The sequence below is a fragment of the Rosa chinensis genome, chromosome 1 (genome assembly GCF_002994745.2).
Source record: "Rosa chinensis cultivar Old Blush chromosome 1, RchiOBHm-V2, whole genome shotgun sequence".
Classification (NCBI taxonomy): Eukaryota; Viridiplantae; Streptophyta; class Magnoliopsida; order Rosales; family Rosaceae; genus Rosa; species Rosa chinensis.
Window position 1 is genome coordinate 59,729,227 of NC_037088.1, and position 22,491 is coordinate 59,751,717.

General features: G+C 39.9%; 3 protein-coding genes across 5 annotated transcripts; 2 read left to right on the plus strand and 1 right to left on the minus strand.

The window, feature by feature from the left end:
* The first annotated feature begins 1,517 nt into the window (after positions 1-1,517).
* LOC112182968 (phosphoinositide phospholipase C 2) lies at positions 1,518-5,044 on the plus strand. Of its 2 annotated transcripts, none has more exons than XM_024321544.2 (9): positions 1,518-1,658; positions 1,743-1,939; positions 2,055-2,190; positions 2,296-2,571; positions 2,647-2,876; positions 3,441-3,558; positions 3,919-4,071; positions 4,174-4,260; positions 4,493-5,044. In XM_024321544.2, the coding sequence occupies exons 2-9, from the start codon at positions 1,755-1,757 to the stop codon at positions 4,784-4,786; spliced, it is 1,479 nt and encodes a 492-aa protein (XP_024177312.1). In that variant the 5' UTR covers positions 1,518-1,658; positions 1,743-1,754; the 3' UTR covers positions 4,787-5,044. The 2 variants fall into 2 exon arrangements, with proteins under 2 accessions (XP_024177312.1, XP_024177313.1); XM_024321545.2 differs by having other exon boundaries at positions 2,650-2,876.
* Positions 5,045-8,025: 2,981 nt separating this feature from the next.
* Positions 8,026-12,772, plus strand: LOC112182975 (NF-X1-type zinc finger protein NFXL2). Of its 2 annotated transcripts, none has more exons than XM_040510007.1 (13): positions 8,026-9,237; positions 9,343-9,456; positions 9,542-9,597; positions 9,688-9,754; positions 10,123-10,215; positions 10,570-10,655; positions 10,774-10,936; positions 11,037-11,210; positions 11,384-11,574; positions 11,666-11,747; positions 11,913-12,119; positions 12,220-12,309; positions 12,392-12,559. In XM_040510007.1, the coding sequence occupies exons 1-13, from the start codon at positions 8,113-8,115 to the stop codon at positions 12,548-12,550; spliced, it is 2,607 nt and encodes an 868-aa protein (XP_040365941.1). In that variant the 5' UTR covers positions 8,026-8,112; the 3' UTR covers positions 12,551-12,559. The 2 variants fall into 2 exon arrangements, with proteins under 2 accessions (XP_040365941.1, XP_024177327.1); XM_024321559.2 differs by having other exon boundaries at positions 8,032-9,237; positions 12,395-12,772.
* Positions 12,773-16,006: 3,234 nt separating this feature from the next.
* On the minus strand, positions 16,007-18,735 carry LOC112182976 (putative serine/threonine-protein kinase-like protein CCR3). The gene has a single exon (XM_024321561.2). It carries the CDS (start codon positions 18,571-18,573, stop codon positions 16,204-16,206), a length of 2,370 nt encoding a protein of 789 aa, XP_024177329.1. The 5' UTR covers positions 18,574-18,735; the 3' UTR covers positions 16,007-16,203.
* Positions 18,736-22,491: the final 3,756 nt, after the last annotated feature.

Consider the following 22,491-nt stretch of genomic DNA (forward strand, 5'->3'; position numbering starts at 1 on the left):
GTTGCCCAGCACCATTTGGTCTAGTGGCATAGGTCTCCTATTTTTAAGTGGAAGGTTATGAGTTCGACTCACAAAAAGACTAGTTATTGATATGATTTAAAAAAAAAAAGTTGTATATTATAGACTAAAGAGAAGCATATTTAAAAAATAGAAAATTATTAGGGCTTAATTGGGCTGGCTTAAAGGGTGAGGCCTGGCTTGGCCCTAAAGGGCTCAAACGGGCCTCGACGTAGGGTAGGGTCGGGCTTCATTTACATGACCGTTACCCTACCCTATTTGAGAAAGGGTAGGACCGGCCCGCCCTAATGCAAGGGCCGGGTATGGCTAAATGATGAGGCCTAACCCTGGTGACCTGCAAGCTGATCTGGTGACCTAAGTTTTATTGGAAACTGTGCCCGTGACCCAGAATCCCAGATAGTGGAAATAAACACTAAAAAACAATGAATAGTAGGTGACCTGGTGATCTAACGGGTGAACTTGCTCTTATAATGCTCTTAGTCAAGACCGATAGAGAAAAAGGCGGTTCGGGATTTCAGTCTCACTATCGCATCACGTCACGTGTATGTGGGTGTCCCAAAGGATTTAGTATTTAATGGTATTTTACTTCTTTAAAAAAAATCACATCACGTGTATCATGTGTTGTGGTAAAATACGGTTTGTATGCCTCAGGCGTCACTATTCCGGTGTAAATAAAGCACTATGCTGTTGAAGTATTATTGAACACTTGGCTCTCCATCAGTATTTTAGTCAATTGAAATGAAAAAATTAGAGAATAGCGACTATATTTTTATCAATACAAAAGAATGTTACGCGGAACAGCTGGCTACTTGCATATCCCTAGAGTTGATATGTACTTATCAAATGAGTGATATTTCCATTTGCTTAACTATGAAGCCAGCCTGAGATATTATTAGTTATGATTTATTAAGGTAAGTGTGTGCATGACTCTGATATTTTTGACTTGTTTTTTCTTTTGGATTTTGGGGGGTTCAAGAACAAACACCATAACAGCTTTTGAACCTCTGTAACTCAGTGGAAAAACAGGAGCCGTTAGCTACAATACATTTTTATCCGTTAGTAATTTGTCGTGTAATATAGTTCGGGAAGAATTTAAGTCAGAATAAAAACACCACTCTCTATCTGCCTCTCAGGAGGCAGTTGTAAAGTAATAAAAGCAACGAGTAAGCTGGAATTGAAACTGGACCCCACCTCATCCTTCTTCAATTTTCCCACGGTTCTTGATTCTGCCTACACTATCATCGTCTCCACACCCAAACAACAAACAGACACACACACATCAGCAATCCCACCCGATCACCTGAAAAACTCTCCGGTATGTCCAAGCAGCCCAAGCAGACCTACAGAGTGTGCTTCTGCTTCCGGCGGCGCTTCCGCCTCGCGGTATCGGAGGCTCCGCCGGAGATCAAGACCCTGTTTGACCAGCACTCCGAGAATGGCGTCATGACCCTCGATCACTTCCACCGCTTCCTGACCGAGGTCCAGAAGGAGGACCTGACCAAGGAGGAGACCCAGGTGTTACTGGATCAGAGCCTCAACGACTTCAAGCACCTCAATATCTTCCACCGCAAGATTCTCAACCTCGAGGCCTTCTTCAAGTTCCTCTTCAGTGACAATAACCCCCTATCAACAACAATAAGGTACTAATAACAAGTTACACGGGTTTGGATTGTTTTGGATTAGTTTCTGGGGTGAAATTTTTGGTGAATTTTGTGGATTATTAGGTGCACCATGATATGAATGCGCCTTTGTCGCATTATTACATACACACCGGACATAATTCCTATTTGACCGGAAATCAGCTGAGCAGTGACTGCAGTGATGTGCCGATTAAAGAAGCTCTTCTCAGAGGCGTGAGAGTGATTGAACTTGATATTTGGCCCAATTCGAAGAAAGATGATGTGGATGTACTTCATGGAGGGTACGTGTGTTTATGTGTTTCAGATCTTTGTGTAATTTGGACCGATTTGAGAAGTAGTAATGTGATAGTGAATTGTATAGGTAAATTGGCCTCAAGGTTTGTTGTTTTGTTACAGGACATTGACTGCTCCGGTGCCACTTATCAAATGCTTCCAGTGTATAAAGGAACATGCTTTTGTAAAATCCGAGTACCCTGTTGTAATTACCTTAGAGGATCATCTAACCCCTGATCTTCAGGCTAAAGTGGCTGGGGTACGTTATTTTTGTAATTATTATTTTTCTTTTATCCAGAATTCATACCCTCATGTTCTGATTATATGTACTGTTGTGTGTCGTGTCGATTTTTTTCATTTTTAGATGATTACCCAAACATTTGGAGAGGTGCTGTTTTATCCTCCGGGATCCGAGTGTCTTAAAGACTTTCCATCCCCAGAATCACTAAAGAGAAGGATTATTATATCAACCAAACCACCTTCAGAATATCTTGAGGCTAAAGCTGCCGCCGAAAAAGCTGCAGCAAAAGCTGCCGCAGCTGGAAATGACTTAAAGAGGGGAGCGAGTTTAGCTCCTGATGAGGAAGCTTGGGGTAGCGAAGTCCCGGACCAAAAGGGAGCAGTTGCAGAAGATGACAAGGTGGTGAGGCTGTGTGTGTAACTTGCTACATTGCTGATTTGATGTGCAAATTTCTTACTCAAGTTATGATTTTAGCAGAATGAATTGGATGAAAATAATAGCAATGAGGAGGAAGATGTTGAGGAGTCCAAGTGCCCACAAAATGAGGCACCTGAATATAAGCGTTTGATTGCCATTCATGCTGGGAAACCCAAAGGTGGATTAGTGGAGTGTCTCAAAGTGGATCCTAATAAAGTGCGGCGTCTTAGCTTAAGTGAGCAACAGCTTGAAAAGGCATCAGTAACTTATGGAAAAGAGATAGTCAGGTATTTAATCAAAATCTTTTATGAACTGTGCTGTATTCCTTATCGTTTCAACCATCTATGGCATGGTCTGCAGAATATTAATGATTACTGCTAGAAGAGTGTACCGCGAAAATCGACTTGTTCGATTACTCATTTTAGATATAGGAACACTAATGCAACATGTTCCTTACTGGTGTCGTGTCTGGTTTGACATATATGTGAACCAGAAACTAAAGACTAGAACTGTCATCTCTAAACCAACCATGACGCATACATCCATCCTAGTGCTTTATCAAAAAGGAATCAGTTTAATTGCTCTATGCTAATTACACTTCAATTGCTCGATAGAGTTGAAGTTACTGTCATGGATAGATCTTATAGAGGGGAAGATTCAATTTAGGCCAAGAATTGACCTGCGTGCACTTTTGTTATATGCCAAGTATTGTTTTATGTGCTCTTATGCTTCCACTTTTATGCAGTCACATCTTTGTTTCCAACTTAGGAATCATAATATTTGGTAATGCAGATTTGTATGTTTGATTATTAATAGAAAGAAATTCCATTCTGACGATTGGTTCTGTTCAGATTTACCCAGAGGAATATTCTGAGGGTGTACCCAAAGGGTATACGTGTGGACTCATCAAATTATAACCCAATGATTGGGTGGTCGCATGGTGCTCAAATGGTTGCATTTAATATGCAGGTAAGGATTTTACTTGTCCTAAAAGTTTTTTTATTTTTATTTTATATATATATATATATATTTTTTTATATTGGTAATTCAAATTATGACCCACTGCTTCCCCTTCTGGAGTAAACTTGAGACAGTAAAAGTCAAGGAGTTAACCATTAGGAATTTTTGTTCTTTTCTTATGTGACACGCGAATATTTTTCTATATTATCAATGTATGTATATTGAACAAAGAGGATGACAATTGTACAAAATCAGGATGTTAATTTGTTGTGTTTAGCTAGCCATCATATGAGAATTTTAATGTGTTATATTGGTCCTAATGTTGAGTTTACCTCTTGAAATTAGTGAGTAAAGGTTTCCTTGTGACAGGGATATGGAAGATCACTTTGGGTGATGCAAGGAATGTTTAGAGCTAATGGTGGATGCGGCTATGTGAAAAAACCAGATTTTCTGTTAACGACTGGTCCAAATAATGAGGTCTTTGATCCTCAACATAAGTCATCAGTTAAAAAAACTTTGAAGGTGGGGGCTTTATTGCCAGGCTTCTTGACTGTAGTCAGTTTTTCATGCTGTAATGTTAGTTTACTCATAGCTAATGGTTATGTTTTTGTTGCCCCTTGACAGGTGAAAGTCTATATGGGAGAAGGGTGGTATTATGACTTCAAGCACACACACTTTGATGCATATTCGCCGCCTGATTTTTATGCAAGGGTTAGTGGAAACAAACTAAAAGATTATTTTCAGTCTTTCTTCCTTTATTGAAAACATCATTTTGATTGATGTGGCTAATCTGATCTCTATTCTGACATATGGTTATGCATTTACACCTCAGCATTGGCCTACTATCCTGTGTCTTATGGTTTTGTTGTTTCCTTCTGATTTCACTCGCTTCTGAATTATGTAAACTAATGATTGGAACTGTTGTGGATGATGTACATTTCAGGTAGGTATTGCTGGAGTTGCTGCAGATACTCAAATGAAGAAAACAAAGACGCTAGAGGATGACTGGATTCCTGCTTGGGACGAATCATTTGAGTTCCCATTAACTTGTCCAGAACTGGCTGTGATTCGCATTGAAGTTCACGAGTACGACATGTCAGAAAAGGATGATTTTGGAGGGCAAACAAGTCTACCACTATCTGAGCTGAAAAAGGGCATCCGAGCAGTTCCTTTACACGACCGTAAGGGAGAGAAGTACAAATCCGTAAAGCTTCTTATGCACTTCGATTTAGTTTGAAACCATAACAGACGGCAGAGAAGAACAACAATAAGTAAAAAAAAGCCTTTTATGGAGTTTCATTTAGATTGTAAATTTTTGTGAGGAGTGCTGTATGTATTTTATCGTAAAAAGAATTGCTTTCCCAGTGTATAAATTTGTAAGATTGAGAAAATGGTTGAGAACACAGCTGTTGTTTCATAATAAACTTTTGAAGCTGAATTCAGGACACGTTTGCTTGCTTTGAATGAGAATGGAAATTAAGGGAATGTTCGGGTATGAGAGTTATGGCGTTTATTAATAAAATATAAATGTATTTGAATGGGTGTGGGTCTTATTTTATGGCACGTTTACTTACTCGGAATGAAAAATAATCATGAATCGAAGACAACTAGAATGAGAGAGGAAATGAATTGATATTGATTCCGGAGGAGTTGATTTTTAAACTCATCTCCCCATTTCGTAATTAAATTCCTGAGTATTCAGGAATTGATTCCTTATAAGGATGTGGGACCTCGGGCTGTAAATAGTCTCGATACAACTCGTGTTCGACTCGTATTCTGCTCGATTTTATTTCATTCGGCTCGTGTTCGTAAGATAAATGAGCCGAATATGAGCTCAATATTAGGCTCGACAAAAAAAGTAGCCAAGCTTGAACAATGATATATTCGGCTCTTCTACCTCATGAGTAGCTCGAATTTGTTAAAGCTCAACGTTTGTTAAAACTCGACTCATGAAAATTTATAGTATAATAAAAATATAACGTTTGTAATCGAGTTGCAGATCGAGTCATCTTTCCGTTGTGTCACCGCTGTAAAGCAAATAGAGTCGCATGTAGAGCGCTCTTTGCTAGTTGGTGCGTAATTGAATACAATTGTTTAGTAGAGAGTCATGATATTATTTCAGGATGTTCTCTAGGTGCCTATTGTAATCAGGGGTTTAGGCTCAATGTCCCCCCCTTGTATTCGACAGTTTCATTAATCAAGGCTTGAGGGCAGCCGCACCAACCCTTTATTCAAAAAAAAAAAAAAATTCCTTTTCAATTGGAAGAGAATTTGAGATTTTAAGTAAAATATATTACAATAAAGTCAAAAGGGATTTATGTGATTTTTTGAAAGAAATAGGTCAGCCCTTTCATTAGATTCAGCAAGCAGTACAAAAACAAAACACCTCTATGGGGTCGACAGAAAGCAATCGTTCCTTAGAACCTCATGACACCCTGTTCTAGAAGAATAAAATCCCAAAAAATCCCGAGTACACCCACCTTTTAGGAAGTCTACGCACCATTATTTTGACAAAAACCAGAAACCTCAAAGCAAAGAATGACATACCATCCTCCACTTATGCAAAACAACTAAAGCACTGATTTTTGAGACCCAAAAAGAAATTAAATTAAAATAGCAGTAGAAGGTGGCAGACCACCTTCCACATTATCCTCTGCATCAGGAGGCCCAAAAAGGGCCCAACACCCTGTCAAAATTAACCACCTCCAAGGCCCAAGTTGGGTAAACCCTAAAGCCCAGCAAGCCAGTTTAGGAGAAACCCTAGCCTCTCCAACAATTTTGCCGTCGCCGTCATCCCAGCTGGCCCAGTAGGGCGAAATTGTTAAGGGCACCGCACGCACTCCATCACAGCCGTGGAAGCTGTCGCCGCTACCGCCGTGGGTCACAACCCCAAGGGGATCAGATTCCACCCAGAAACCGTCACCGCCTCCAGACAAAGTACCACCTCCACCATCGAAGACCAGATACTCCGCCTTCATGAACCAGAGACAACCCCCACCGCCAACAGAAGCAATCTGGCCACCGCGTCGGTTGCTACCCCCACCATCAATCGACTAATCAAGAGCAGATCCATCATCACTATCAACCTGAAGATTCTCCAAGCTTTGATCGTCCCCTGAACTGGTCCGGCCAACCCCACTCCGGCAACACCACGACGCTGCAGCGAACCACCAGGGCCAACCACAGCGATATGATTGTACAATCCCTATCACCGTCGGAAGGCAGATGACCCCGATCCAAAACCCAGACGGGCCCATCCACCTTAGGCCAAACCAGAACCACGCCGTTAGAGTTCGGCCTCCGATCAACCATCTAAACAGCAACACTACCCTCCCAAACAGTAACCATAGGGAACCCATACCAAGGCGGCGCTCCGAGCAAGAAAGCAAAAGCAAAACCAATAAAGAAACGATTAGCTACCAGATGAGCAGTAGCCATGACCATCAAGATCGTGAGATCCTGAGAAATTTGTCGAAGGGGGAAACCCAACGATAAACCCTAGCAGAGCTAGGAGCGCTAATGAACTTTTAAGTACTTTTTTTTTTTTTATGTCTTTTCTTTGGTGAACTACAAAACACCCAACCGGGATTTATGTGATGGTTAGACATCAAATTTTAGATTATTATTTTAAATTTTATTTCTTCCTTTTTTAATTTTTAAATTTAAAGTCAAATGAACTCAGCCGAACCTTATTTAAGCTCGATCTTCTCTAATAAATCGAGCCAAGCTGAGCCTAGTTAGGTCTTAAGAAAAATATTCAAGCCGAGCTGAGCTTGAGCATGGAAAAAAAAATTCAAGCTTTAGCCCGGCTCGAGCTTGATGAAAAATAAATGAGACGAACATGATCACCCTGGTATTCGCTCCGGCTCAGCTCATTTACACCTCTAGTGGGACCTACACCTACACTTATTCCGATTCCTTCATGTGTTAATACTTTTATCCGGAATTATTCTGATTCCTTTATGTGTTAGTAAACGTAGGAATAGTTTTACCCTCTCCCATTCCAAGTAAGTAAACGTGCTTTTATTATCAGAAATCGATTCCTGAATAATCCTTAAGCCACGTTTGGTTCGCGGAAAGGAAGCACAAGGAGGAACTTCCTACGTTTGGGATGCAAAAGGAAATACTTTTCCTGAAGGAAGGGAAAATAAGAGAGAAAATGGTTCTTTCCAAATCTCAAAAGAACCAATTTCCCTCATTTTTTCCTTGCATTTATTACTCACAAGTCACAACATATGTAATAAACTTTTTAACAACTTTCCTGATAACTTTTCTTACGTTATCAAACATTGGAATGTAAAGTTGTTCGGAAATTTTATTTCCCTTCACATGGGAACTTTTCTTTTCCGTGAACCAAACAAGTTCTTAGATAGTTATTAGGGTATGAGTTTAAGAATCATTCCCACACCGATGTCTAAACTTTCACGGGCTTTGTAATTTTTTCAGCCCATCATCGGCCCATTAGAGTGGCGCTCAAATCTAAATAGGCTCTAGAATCTGCCGCGCTCTTACAAATCGATCAGGGACAAAAAAAAATATATCTTCACCCCAAAAATCCCCAAAATGAGCTCGGACTCCGATTCCGATTCCGATCACAGCGAATCCGGATCCGGATCCGGATCCACACCGGCCCGCCGCCACTCGGACCTATCCGACTCCATTTTCCGATCCTACTTAGAATTCACTGGAAAAACCTCCGCCACCAACGCCGACCTCTCCAAGATCCAGTCCTTCCTGACCTCATCCTCCTCCGGCGCTCTGTCATGCCTCATATGCCTGGAGCGGATCCGACCCGGGGACCCGACGTGGTCCTGCACCTCCGTCTGCTTCTCCGTCTTCCACCTCTTCTGCATCCAGAGCTGGGCCCGCCAGGCCTCCGACTTGTCCGCGCTACGCGCCTCCACGCGCCTCCCGATTTCGCAGAGCAAAGCGGCGGAGGTATCACTCTGGAATTGCCCTAAATGTAGAGTAGAGTACACCCAGTCTCAAATCCCAAAGATTTACCGGTGCTTCTGTGGAAAACTCGAGAATCCACCGAGTGATGACCCGTGGATTCTTCCTCATTCGTGCGGTGAGGTCTGTAATAGGCCTCTGAAGCACAATTGCGGCCACCATTGCTTGCTTCTGTGCCACCCGGGGCCCTGCCCGTCCTGCCCGAAGCTCGTGAAGGCTCGCTGCTTCTGTGGCTCTGTCCAGGACATGAGGCGGTGTGGGTTTAAGAATTTCTCATGTAACAATGCTTGTGAGAAGAAATTAGCGTGTGGGGTTCACCGCTGCTCGGAGATTTGCCACGAGGGGCCTTGCCCGCCGTGTCGGGTGAGGGGGAGATACAGGTGCCAATGTGGGAAGAGGGAGGAGGAGAAGGAGTGTTGTGAGAGGCTTGATTTTAGGTGTGAGGAGAATTGTGAGAGAATGCTGGGGTGTGGACAGCATATGTGTAGTAAAGGGTGTCATTCGGGGGAGTGTGGACCGTGCCCGTTTCAGGGGAAGAGAACATGTCCGTGTGGGAAGAGAGTGCATGAAGGATTGTCTTGCAAGGATGCAGTGCCGCTGTGTGGTGCAACTTGTGATAAGATGTTAAGCTGTGGCTACCATAGGTGCCCGGAGAGGTGTCATCGCGGGCAGTGCCTTGAGACTTGCAGAACAGTTGTCACTAAGAGGTGTCGCTGCGGGGGCTTGAAGAAGGAGGTAGAGTGTCTGCCATTTTGCTCAAAATGTTTTGGATTGTGAATGGATTGTTTGTAATTTTTTTGTGAGTTGGCTGATATGTTGGTGTAATTGGATCTAGAATAGGTTCCTTGTCATCAAGATTTGGCATGTGAAAGGAAGTGCCAGAGATTAAGAGACTGCGGGCGGCATCCTTGTAAACGCCGCTGCTGTGATGGGGACTGCCCACCATGCTCAGAGGTATGTATGTTTCTTTTAGCCTTCATACAGTATTCTGTAATTCTGTAAATAAATTGTGTATTGTACTGATATCTTGAACTGTTAGATTTGTGGCAGAAAGCTTCGCTGTAAGAACCACAAATGCCCATCTCCCTGCCATAGGTATGTGCTCCTATCAAGTGATTATGCTACATTGCTACTTGTGAAGCCCTAGCTAAAATTTCATGAATATAATTGTAAGCGTTTGTGCAGAGGTGCTTGTGCTCCTTGCCCAGTGATGGTGACAATTGCATGTTTATGTGGTGCCACACACTTTGAGGTGCGAGTTTTGTCATTGAGTACTTGTGTTTCATCTACACACTAGAGGGTTATTATAAGTACTGTCTTGTCAGTCTATATAACATCATGTATATGAATGGTGGCCTTGGTTCTGACTGCTGCAAAAGCATTGTTACTCTTTCTTCCTCATGGAAGAATAAGAATATATCTTTTTTATATTTATGTTATGAATTAGCTTTCGTTTTGATCGATATCATTTAGAAGTTGGTGATTGGTATTGTGACCACTTGCCAAAAAAAGAAAGTTTTATGAAACCCTTTGCATGGGCTGGCTGTGCACTTGTTTCATTAAGTTGCTTTAAGTAATTGGTCTAAACATGTATTTGCCATCCTAATGGGTTTGATTCAGGTTCCTTGCGGCACTGAGATGGATCAGAAGCCTCCTCGATGTCGTAAGCCATGCCCTATTACTCCTTTATGCAGGCATGGACCAAATAGCAAGGTAGATTTAGTTGCTCTGGCGTAGTTTCTCTCTAATATTGTTCTGTTCTTTGCTTTAGAGCTTTATGTTACTGTCTTAGGTTTCTTCCAACATATGTTGAGGTGCTTTGAAGTTTGTAACTTATGGAATGATCACAAGAATCTTGTCTTAACTGTTGTAAATGTTCAATTGATAGCTACCTTGCACGCTAGCTGAACAGCTGGTTTTGGTTGCATTTACTTTCCTTTAGTTTGGACCTGCACTTTTTAGTTTTTCCTGATACATTTTTTAGCTATAGATAAGAAAAATAAGTCCTTTTCAACATTGTATTTTACAAGTCATGTTATTGGTACTTGCGTATTGTTTCCTTCCCAGCCGCATAAATGCCATTATGGAGCTTGCCACCCATGTAAACTACTTTGTGAAGAAGAATACCCATGTGGCCACAACTGCAAACTAAGGTTTGAACGTTTTGTTATTTTGAGATATTCTTTTTACCTGTACTATACCATTCTTAACAACTATATTCTAAATTCTACTTTTTTTTTCCTGTCTTTTTTTTTTTTTTGTAACCTTAAGGTGCCATGGACCTAAACCTCCTCCAAATCCAGAATTTACATTGAAACCGAAGAAAAAGAAGTCTTTTCATCAGCCTGAGTGTACTCCTGGTTCTCCATGCCCTCCATGCCCAGAGTTTGTTTGGAGATCATGTGTGGGCCAGCACTTTGCAGCAGACAGAATGGTTGGTTTTTGCTCGCGGACCATTTCAAGTAATACATCGTTTTATCATCTCGGTCTCATCTTCCTAAGTTCCATTGTCTGTTCTTTGTTCCTTGTTTCAGATGGTCTGTTCAGATAAATCACTATTTTCCTGCGATAACTTGTGTGGGAATCCTCTACCTTGTGGTAACCACTTTTGCACCAAAACTTGCCACCCGCTCAAGAATCAGTCTTTGCCATCAGGGCAGCAAGCTAGAAGTGAGCCTTGTGAAGTGTGTTATCTTCCTTGCGAAAAGGTGTTATTAGTTCCTTTGTGTCTAGACCAGTGTATTGATTTCCTGTCGGACCCCTTTTATATTCTTCTGTTGGAACGCCTTCCATGAGAACTAAATCTTTGACTGAAAACTCTGCAAGACCCCTTTTTTATTTCCCCCTCATTCCTAATTATTTTTTAACTGCGTCCATTCAGGAGAGGGCGCCAGCATGTATACATCCTTGCCCCTTGTCATGTCATCCTGGAGACTGCCCTCCTTGCAAAGTGCTCGTTAAGCGATCATGTCACTGTGGTTCCATGGTCCATGTTTTTGAGTGCATATACTATAATAGTTTGTCTGAAAAGGAGCAAACCGCTGTTCGTTCTTGTAAGGGGCTCTGTCATAGGTAATCAAAATATCTCTCTTTTTTTCTTTTCTCAAGTTTCGGTTAAGAATAAGCTTGAGAGTGGAGATCAAAATTGATGTTTGTTTCGCAGAAAGTTGCCTTATTGTACACATCTGTGCCCAGAGACTTGTCATCCTGGTCAGTGCTCATCACCTGAGAAGTGCTCTAAAAAGGTATAGAGGAATGTTCAATTGAAAACTATACTTTTTTTTTTTTCCTTCTTTAGGGAGAAGAATGTGAAGAATACCTAATTTTAAGTCTGGGAAATGTAATAGCACTAAATATTACCATTTCATGTGCTTTATCTATCTGACTTGATTTCTAACTTCATCTGCAAGGTTACTGTTCGTTGTGGATGCCAGACCTTGAAAAGGGAGTGGTTATGTCATGATGTGCAGGCAGCCTATCGCAATGCTGGTACTGATCCCAAAGATATACCTAAGAATCAATTTGGACTTGGACTCCTCCCTTGCGACTCTAATTGCAAAAGTAAACAAAAGGTTGTTGATTCAGAATTGCATTCTCGCAGACCTAAAGTTGTGGAGGTAATAACATCATGCTGGTGCACATCAATGTGTTTGTGCAAACTTCAGACTTGTATTTGACCTGCTCTTCATCATTCTAATGCCATCATATATCTTGAAGGTGAAGGAACCAGATACTGATAAGCCTGCACCAAAGAGGAAGAAAAGGCGTGAACGAGGACAAGAAGTGGCACAAATCTCGACACTGCAAGTATGTATTTCATGAAAAAGAAAACCCGTAGCAGTTTGAACTGCCTCTTTATCGTCTTGCTAACTGTGTCCTCTCATCTCAACAGAAAATTTTGGCCCACATGAAGCGATTTCTTCTTGTGGTCACCATTCTGGTGGCTTTAGCTGCAGTATCATATTATGGCTACAGGGGTCTCCTCTGGCTCTCAGATTGGATGAATGAAGTAGAAGAGAAAAGGCAAAGAAGACACCCCCGAATCTGATCGACGAGGGTAATACATTATACTCCAATACTGAATTTGAATACTAACCATGTTTTTTCCCCACTGCCAAGAAACTAGTCTTACCTAGGCAGAATTTTGAATAAAGGCACGGAACTAAGGGGGTGCTGGGATGTGCTGCAGCACCCCCCAATTTTTATTTGAAAAAAAAATCTAATAGATAATGAATAATTACCCAAGCCATCATCATAATTTATTATCTAAGTCTTAGTATTTTCTCCCTTACAATCTCAATAAGTTTTGTTAATACGTGATGAGTTTTGTTAGTAAGTGCTACACATTCTACATGAAGATAAATGCAATTGGGCTTCTGTTTCTTATACTTGTGCAGCAAAACAAAAACAAAAAAACGAATGAACTTGGAGAAGAACTTGCAAGATAAGGGAAATTTAGCCCCCCTCAACTTAAATTCCTGGTTCCGTCCCTATGATACTGTTACTATTCATTTATATAATTCATCCATGCATCCATATATTTCGGAAGTAATTGACACTCAACTGTTTTGCATTACTCATCTGGATTTGATGTGACATATATAGAATTCAGCCTAGTTAAACAGGAATTTGACCAGCTGGTCATAGTCAACTCACTACTAGTCATCAATTTGTTTTTCGATTACACTAATCATCAAGTTGTGGAAGTCAAGAAGTTTCCGAGTTTTAACGTGATGCCTGGTGTAGAAAGGACCGGTGTGGGTCTGGATTAGTCTGTAATTTCCGATTTGCTTTGCTTATTTTCGACAGGCGCGATGAAACAAAAGTTGAACGTTCCAAGTTTGCCTTTTAGGTAAACGTTTACACGTGTGTCGGGGTTTTAACTTGCAACACGTGTTTGACTTGGTCCCTGCAGCCTTTTATTTCCTTTTTCCTTTTTGTTTTTTTTTTTTTTTGGACGGGAGAGCCTCTTATTTCTTTGGTCAAGTAGAAGAAAACCCTCTATTCCTTGGAGGTAGGCCTGGCAACAGTGCAGTCACGGGCGGGTTACGGGCAGACTTAACGGGCTCAACTCGTTATAACTCTCTATCATAACGGGTTAGAACGGGTTGAGCCCGATGGGTTCGCGGATTACCAGTTGGAACCCGTTACGACCGCTAAGGTTTTTATTTTTATTTTTTTATTTTAAAATTATTTTCTAATCAATTACCCACTAAAACCCGTTAATACCTGTTAACAATAAATTGGTCATTGACCGTTAAGACCCGTTAACATAAAAATGAATTTATTTATTTATTTATTTGCATTTTTTTAAACTCTTTTTCACACTCATTATCTATTAAAACCCTTCTAAAAAAAAATTTATTTTTTATTTTTTTAAAACCCTCTTCCAACCCATTACCCATTAAAACTCTTTTTCATTGTTGATTTTCATTAAATCGAACTATCAAAAGTTAATATATATTGGGCTCACAATTCTAAAAAAAAAAAAAATAACTCTTTTTTTCTCTCTCTCTTCTAACCGGGTTCGATGGGTTCCGTCGGGCAACTAGTTTCCGCCCGTTAACTAGCGGGTAGTTAACGGGTTGGCAGCCCATTAACATGTTAAGTTATCGGGCAGAAATAAATAGGTTTTTAGCGGGCGGTTAATGGGTGGTTAACGGGTCATGGGCTGAATTGCCAGGCCTACTTGGAGGCGTGTTTTTAAAAAAGTAGAAAGTTTAAGAAAAACTAAGGAATTAGAAGACTGTACGTATTCAGTTAATAATAATTGTATTTAATTGAATTTAAATTCAATGATACGACAGTTGAAATTAATTTAGGTTCCTCATTAATATTCACTGTTATTTAAGTGGAGAAAAATTGGGTAAGTAATTAACTGAGTAGGTGAATTGGGATATATGAAGACACATTGTTTGATTCGTTCATTACCCGTTAGTTGATGGGTTAGATCGTACTAAGTCTTTTGACCCTATAGTAAACTTGACGAAAATAAGAACATTTCTAGTAGGTCTTTCTCTCCCATTTCTTTTTGGATCAACGCTAGGGGTTTGATTGTGTGAAAGTGATGGAATGAACTAAACACGACGAAAAGGGGAGTAAAATCTCACTATTTCAAAACAAGACTTGAATGGCAAGAAAAATCTTTAAGTTGCATTGATTCATGGGAGTTGGTAAATCTGGACTTTTTCCCTTCCATATTCTCTAGTCTAATACAGGAATCGATCCAACTGCAACTGCTATTTTAATCTTCCAAATTTGTAATTGGATTCAGTTTATAACCTTAAAAATTCAAAGTCCTTCATTCTCTCCCCTTTTGGCTGTTTACTAATCATACACGCACTGTTTAAATTTGTTGCAATGTATATTGTATTAGAAGGAAGATAAGTTACAATAATGAATAATAATATTCTACCAAAATTCATATTCATTGCAAATTCACATGGGTCACATATGAACAGATTCTACATCTTAATAAATATGATCGAGGGAGGAGGTGGGGGTGTCACCGGCCAACCCCAAATCTCCAGAGTTCATACTTCATAGTCTCATAAATATTGGTATATTTATTGGTATATAAAACTCCAGCATGATATTGCTATCTTCATAAATTAATTCATTACTTTTAACGACCTGCTTTGTCTTTCAAAGTATTCCAATAGGGCCACCGTTTAATTTAATGGAAGAACCTTTCTCGCCCTCATTTGGGGTTATGGGTTTAGCTCTTGCTCTTTTTATACGTGGCCTGTCGGTCCTACTGATTGAATAATTTGGTAGAGTTTTTGGATTTTCACTGTTTGCGATGTTGCGAGAAGTTTTCTGCTTTTTATCATTTACGATAAAAAAAAGCCATCACAACATCTTCATAAATAGACCCTCACAGAAATTATTATCGAAACCTGTCCAGCACGACGATCCGAAAGCTTGTTTCAATGCCTTGTTGGGGTGTGAGTGTGGCTCTTCAATTTTCAGTTTCTCTTGAAATTTCAAAGTCAAAGACTGCGACTCGAACTCTTTTCCTTGCTGCTTCTTTTTCCTTGCTGGACCATGCTAACTCATTACTTTGGGCGTTGGACAATTCTCATAGATGACTGTTGCGGGCTCCAAGTACACAAAAGCTAACCTTTTAGGCAGCACAAAGCACATTTATGTTTAGAAAAATGGAAAGCGACACTTGTGTTCACAATCTTTGACCCTTTCCCACTTCATATTTGCTCTCCCAATTCGCCCGCCAACCATGTTCTGCACCTTTGTATGAATCACTGAATTGGACCATCCCCATGCCCAAAGATTTCACATTTCTTTGAACACAAGCATGTTTTGACGTGTGCGTCGAAACAGTTGAGAATAATGAATAATGTTATTCTTGCTCCCAGTTTATCATTATACTCTGTAAACATTTAAAATAAACCCGCGAACATAATATAAAAGCATGTTAATGACGAAGAACATAAATTTAACCCGAATAGAGTAATAGACAACCAACACTGCAATTCATGTTTGGTTTTTTTTTTTTTTTTTTTCAGCTGTCATTGCACAGGAAATCCCTACACTACTGCTCAATGTTAGACAGGAACTCTAAATCTCTACAGCCCAAAACCAAAAGGTGCCATTTCAATAACAAAAATAAATAAAAATGACTGAACAAAAAAATTCCTGTGTTTGGCTTTTCGGTTTTGGGGAAGGACATTACACTCGCTACTAATCGGCAGAGATGATTGAGCCGCTAGATATGCTGCCACCGGGGCTTTCCTCACAGAGACTCAATGCTCGCTCCAAATTGGCCACAATGTCAGTCATGGTTGGTCTATCTTTACCTTCCAAATTGACACAATGCATTGCAGTATACGCCACCAACTCAACCGCCTCTGCTTCATTGATTTCCGGAGGTCCAACCCTTGGGTCCAAAACCTTATCTAGCTCTCCAGCCATGATCAGCGGCACAGTGAAGTCCACAACACTGGTAGGTGTCCCTCCGTCTTCACTGTTCCTGAAGATTGCTCTTCTTCCTGTCAGAAGCTCCAACAACACCACACCAAGCCCATACACATCACTCTTTGCTGTTAATAAGTTTAAACCATAGTACTCTGGATCAATATAGCCAACGGTTCCAGCTGCCTTCATTGGCCTATAGTCGCTGTCATTTTCCGGACCCAATAGTGACAATCCAAAATCAGATACTCTTCCAGTCCAATTTCCGTCTATCAGAATGTTCGAGGACTTTATATCTCTGTGAATTATAGGAGGGACTGCATAGTTGTGTAGATACTCAATGCCTCTGGCAGCATCTAAAGCCACCTTGATCCTCATTTTCCAAGAATTAATCAAACTACTACTCCTCTCGACATTGTTCTTGTCATGTAAATGATCATGGAGCGCACCATTCTTCATGTACTCATAAACCAACAGCCTCTCCTCCTTCTCCTCACAATACCCAACAAGCCTAACCAAATGCTTGTGATGAAGCCTCGACAAGAATGACAACTCCGAATCGAAAGCAGTATCCTTCTCTTGGTACTTCTTCACCTTGGTTGCTGTTTCTCCTCTCTTGATAGCAACTTCCCGCCCGTCATCCAATTTCCCTCTGTACACCACCCCAAAGCTCCCTGCACCAATCTTGTTCTCCAATGCAAAACCATTTGTAGCTGCTGCAAGCTCAGCCAGTGAGAACTCCTCAGCCCTATCTGGGTGCTTCGACGAAGGCCCACTCCTCTGCCGCCTCATGATCCTCGAGCTCTGCCTCCTTATGGTGGCTGATCTCGAAGGAGGGCTGTTATTTGATGTGTTCCCGTGGTTGGAACTGCCAGCTCTGGTGATTGTAGGCTGAACTGAATTATGAACTTTCTTTTGCCCAAAACAACCACCCATCCACAAACAATAAATCACACTACAAATCCCCGAAAACCCTCCTATAGAACCCACAATGCAGAACACTAACAACCCCGTTTTCAAAGCCCGGGATGGAGATTCCGGTGGCGGTGAAATCGACGGTGGCGGTGGTAATGTAGGAACCAAATCCAAACAAGGACTGCAAATGTTCCCAGAGCCATAACAGAGCTTTTGAGATAGAGGATAAATACCACATTCACTACAAGAGGCCTGTACACAACGACCAGGAAGAATCTCCGGCAACCCAAGCTCACCTTCAACCTCTGAACTAGGCCAACCAGGACCCCAACATATAATCGAAAAGTTGCCTGTGGTTAATCCACAAGTGAAATTAGACCCGGAAACGATCACCACAAACGACGTCGCTGAAGTCACATTAGACCCAAACTGGCCTCCACCGCCCCAACAAATCACAGACCGGTTTGGATCTCTAATCGCACAGCTGTGTTCAGCTCCGAGAGCTAGACCGGAAAACTTTCCCGGCGGTGCATTCAATTGACCAGAGTCGTTGTTGCCTCTGCATATTATTGACCCAGTAACATTGACTCCACACACGTGATAAGCACCTGCTTCAATACTCGCCATGGCCGTTTCTCCAAACCCATTTTCAATCTCGACCGCCATGGAAGTACTAGTCCCCCAACACCGGACCCTTGAGTCGTTCTTCGAAATTCCACAGGAGAAGCCCGACCCAGATGAGACGGACCCGAATTGGTCCGACGCAGATGGCAGTTGAAACGTTCCGTCGTCTTCTCGCCAACATTTCACGGCGCCGGAACCCACCACGGTGGCGCAAATATGGTTTTCTCCGACGGCTATGTTTTCCAATTCACCACTTTCGTTAAAGTAGACTCTTTTCGAATCAAAGACGGAGTCTTGGGAGAGTAGATTGTCGTAACAGAGCAGGGCGTAGCCGCCCGACCGGAGGCCGCAGAGGGAGGTCCGGCCGCCGGAGATTGACGAGAAGGAGACGTTGGGCTCGACGGAGATGGTTTGGCCTCGCCGGTAGCAGACTATGCTCTGCGTGGGTTGGCCGGAGACCAAGCCGCAGACGGTGCCACTGGCGTAGCTGACGGCGAGAGTGGCGCCGGAGCCGAGTGCATGGGAAAATGGGAGGGTGAACAAAATGGTCAAGATGAAGGTGAGGATGGTAATGAGAACGGAGAAGGGTTGTTTCGTCATGTGAAAAGATTGGGATTGACGGCATCAGTGGTGGGTCGGAGTCGTCTGGTTTGCTTCATTGGGGGGAAGAAGAAGAAGAAGAAGAAGAAGAAGAAGAAGCTGAAGCTGTAAAGATTTTGGGCAGAGAGAATTTTTTAGGTTATAAATTTCAGTACAGAAACTGGTGCTACTAGTAAATAGACTAATAGGCTTTTCTCATGTGACTTGGCAGCATTTATATATTAATTCGTTTCTTTCTTTTCCCTTTATTGGTTTTCCTGTTTTTGGTGTGTAAAACAGAAAAACATAAGGTTTATATGGTGGAATAGAAAACTAATACCTTAGAATTATTCAAGAAAAGATTGAGTATTATGAAAGTCTTAAAGAAATGATAATGAAATGCAATACAAACATTGTTATGACGATTCCATTTCCATAAAAGGATATTATGAGTTTAGAGTTTTACTAGTGCAGATTTTGATTAAATAATAAATATGACAAACAATTGAATTGTCATTCTAATATATAAGTTGATAGTTATTCGTTTACACATGTGACGACGGTTAAGATATACGAATGAATATATGACAAAGATATCAACTTTTGTTGGAAGTGTAATTGCACGTATGATGGGAGAACGTGATAAGGAAGACGCAACAAAAATTATTATGTCGTATCCACTTTGATAATGGACACGAGGAGATTGGGGTTCAGGGGTACGAAACTTTATTGAAATTGTAAACACAACATATTATCGAATCATTATTTGAATATACATACGTCTGACTGTTATTTGAATGCACGTGTGACGGTTATTAGGATATACAAATATTTGAAATTTAGATTGGTTTTGTCAGAATCATGATTACATATATGATGAGGGAAAACTTGAAAATGAAGATGCAACAGACATTTTTATGTAATTTCTATTTTTGACAATAGACAGGAGGAGTTTGAGTTTAGGAGTATAAAAAATATAAAAAAATAAAAAGACGATTTTAATTTTGAGGGTAAGCACAAACTTAGATTTTAACTTTGAATTTCAATTCAATAAGAAAAATTCGATTGTCACTTGGGCTTAAATTTGATGAAAAAATATGTAAGTAAAAGAATTTAAAGTGATTTTGAGGCTAACTACAAGTTTAAGTTATAAGTTTGAACCTGAATGTTATAAGAAAAAGTCGGATGCCTTTTGGGCAAAAGCTTGAAGAGAAAAATGTGATGAGTTTAGCAATCCAAAAGTGACATTGAGAGTTAGTACAAATTTAGATTCTGAATTTCGAGATGAGAGAATAAAAGTTTATTGTCATTTAGATTAAAGTTCTTAAAAGATACAAAATTAGTTAGGACTAACCAAATTTTAATAAGCTTCTTTTGCATCAAGAAGAATACGAAACATGTGATAACCAATATAAAACCAAAGTGCCTTTGAGGATAACTACATATCTAGATTCTCTGAAATTGAATTTAGATGTGATGAAGCAAAAGTCGATTGTCATTTAGGCTAAAAATTGTAACGAGTTAACTAGTTCAGGGATAACCTTCTTTTGCACAAAGAGGAGTACAAAACATGTGGTAATGTGGTATGGCTAACATAAAACCAAAGATGACCAAATAGTAGCGTGAAGAAGCAAAACACGTGTGTGAAGAATAAAAATAAATATGCCTAGGCTCCTCAGAGGTGAAGCACGAGAGCATCCATTTTTTGCAAAACCCCCATGGATTTCATTTTGAAGGTTTTCACGATTATTGAGGTTTTTAGGTTTCTGGCTTTTGAGAAATAAGAAAAAATGCCAAAACTAAGAGGGTCAGGAATCGTGCACGAACAATATTCCAATCTTGTTTTGAAAGATATCTAACAAAAAGAATTTGATATTCAAACTTCAACAATCAGTTATTAGAAATCTGTCAAATAACATTAATTCGTGGCTGGTAATTTTCTCTAGGTTTTGAAAATAGTCAAACAAGTTTGGTGGAGACCTCCAAAAAAGGTGACCAGTTTTCTGCAAAATTTCAATATCAAACAGTCGTGTTGTTTTTCAATTTACTAATTTACAGAATCTTTTTCATCACAAAGAAAGCTTCATTTTCTTGTACCCAAAAAAAAAGAAGGCTTCATTTTTGTATTAATAGTTTTGTTCATTATGTGATGTATAAAGGTTTCTAGCCAAATCTCGCAAAGTTTAATACGACACTTCTGGGCTATGGCAACTCACTGTCCTTGGGGTTTGAGGAATGAGCTTTGTGCCGTATAGTAACTGTCCATGAGCATCTAATATCGTCTCATAACTTTTGTTAATTCACACGTACTAGGTAATGTTCAAAATTCGAAACAATAATACTTCATAGAATAATGCGTTCAGAAGATATCCAACTCATATATAATTTTTTGATGTTATCTAACCTCGAAAATGGATGAAATTGGTGTTGTTATGACCTAAGAAGTATGCATATTATATGGAAGTCTTCCATGAACGGAGAACAGTGGTGAGGTAGCCCGTTGAACAGACAAAGAAAACTTGGTCATGCTGACGAAATTAGATAATGTGTAACTTCGAATCATGTAAGGAAGGTAATAAAAACAAGCATATACATCAATTAAAGATTAAAAATTGCATTGTTCTTTAGAATCTTTGACAACCCATTTCCATTGAAGACTTCTATTCACATTTCAACGTTTGACGTGTGAAAATAGATGGTCTCTCACAAAATGGAAAGAAACAATGAATCAAGGAGACTCGTAATGCATGAGTATGTGGATCATATGAGTCAAAATTTCCATCCGATTGAATCTTCAAAATTTCCAAGTAATTAGGATTATCTAGAAGGTACTAAAATATGAATAAATTATGTAGTTTATGGTGACATGTGAATGTTTCGCATTATGATTGTGAGATTAAGATCTCACAATAAAAATGGAGTTTTGCATGGGAGATCTCATAGAAACACCTGTGGAATGCAGTGACATACAAATGACATACCGAATTGTTTACATTATTTTTTTTGTCTTGAAATTCTCCTATACCATAAGCTCACCATTTATATAGAGCATGATTTTTTTTAAGGGATATAGAGCATGATTTTTAGAACATGTACTATTTGATGGAACACCAAAACCTTGAACAATTTTTTTTTAAAAATAATTTTATTATTTTTTGACTTTCAAAAATCATACAAAAAAATGTGAGTAGCTTGTTTAAGTTCCACACTTCCACCAGTTGGAAAAGTGTTTAAAAATTATTATCTGCAAGTGTAAAAGTTTTAGTGAGAAAATAAGTATATATGATTTTTGGCTAAAAATCATGTGCTGTGTGCAGTTTTTGGATATACATCATGGTCTAAACTCTAGAGAAGTTTTTTTTTCCCCCAATTTTCACAGGGTTGGGCCATAAACTGTAGTTAGTTATAGTTTTTAACTCCTAGATAACATGTTAAAAATTTAGAGCCTTTTAGAATGACACTGATGAAATAATGAAGCATCAATACATTAATTTTGTTGTTTCAGACGGGACGGATGACTCTTCTCAAAAAAAAAAAACAGACGGGACGGATGACTGGGCTAAATCTTCCATTGAATTTAAGCCTCAGTTTTACAAGCGGGCTTGACGAATTCGACATAAAGAAGTTAAAGGAAGTAATGAAGCAAAATAGAGTGTAAACCCAGAGGAACCAGTGGCCCACTATTTTCTCTCTCATTTCTTGGTTTTTTATTATCTTCAGGAAAGAAGAGAGGTTTGAATTTACTAAACAGCTCAACAAGAAGTTTAGTAAGTGAAACACCAATATTAGAAAACAACCGTACAGCAAGAAATTAGCAATAATTGATCATCACAGATGGAGAATGAGAAGCACTTGGCCTAATTGCTAATTAGAATACTAATAGCTGTCAGGGGAGAATAGAACATAGCTAATAATATATCCAAGGTAATTATCATCTCT

Excerpts from the sequence above, each read along its gene's own strand:
- LOC112182968 (XM_024321544.2), top strand. The coding sequence starts at position 1,755 with ATGAATGCGCCTTTGTCGCATTATTACATACACACCGGACATAATTCC. Across the intron at positions 1,940-2,054 it reads GTGGATGTACTTCATGGAGG|GACATTGACTGCTCCGGTGC; the intron begins GTACGTGTGTTT and ends GTTTTGTTACAG. Across the intron at positions 2,572-2,646 it reads CAGTTGCAGAAGATGACAAG|CAGAATGAATTGGATGAAAA; the intron begins GTGGTGAGGCTG and ends TTATGATTTTAG.
- LOC112182976 (XM_024321561.2), bottom strand. The coding sequence starts at position 18,573 with ATGACGAAACAACCCTTCTCCGTTCTCATTACCATCCTCACCTTCATC.
- LOC112182975 (XM_040510007.1), top strand. The coding sequence starts at position 8,113 with ATGAGCTCGGACTCCGATTCCGATTCCGATCACAGCGAATCCGGATCC. Across the intron at positions 9,755-10,122 it reads GTGGTGCCACACACTTTGAG|GTTCCTTGCGGCACTGAGAT; the intron begins GTGCGAGTTTTG and ends GGTTTGATTCAG. Across the intron at positions 11,211-11,383 it reads GTTATCTTCCTTGCGAAAAG|GAGAGGGCGCCAGCATGTAT; the intron begins GTGTTATTAGTT and ends GCGTCCATTCAG.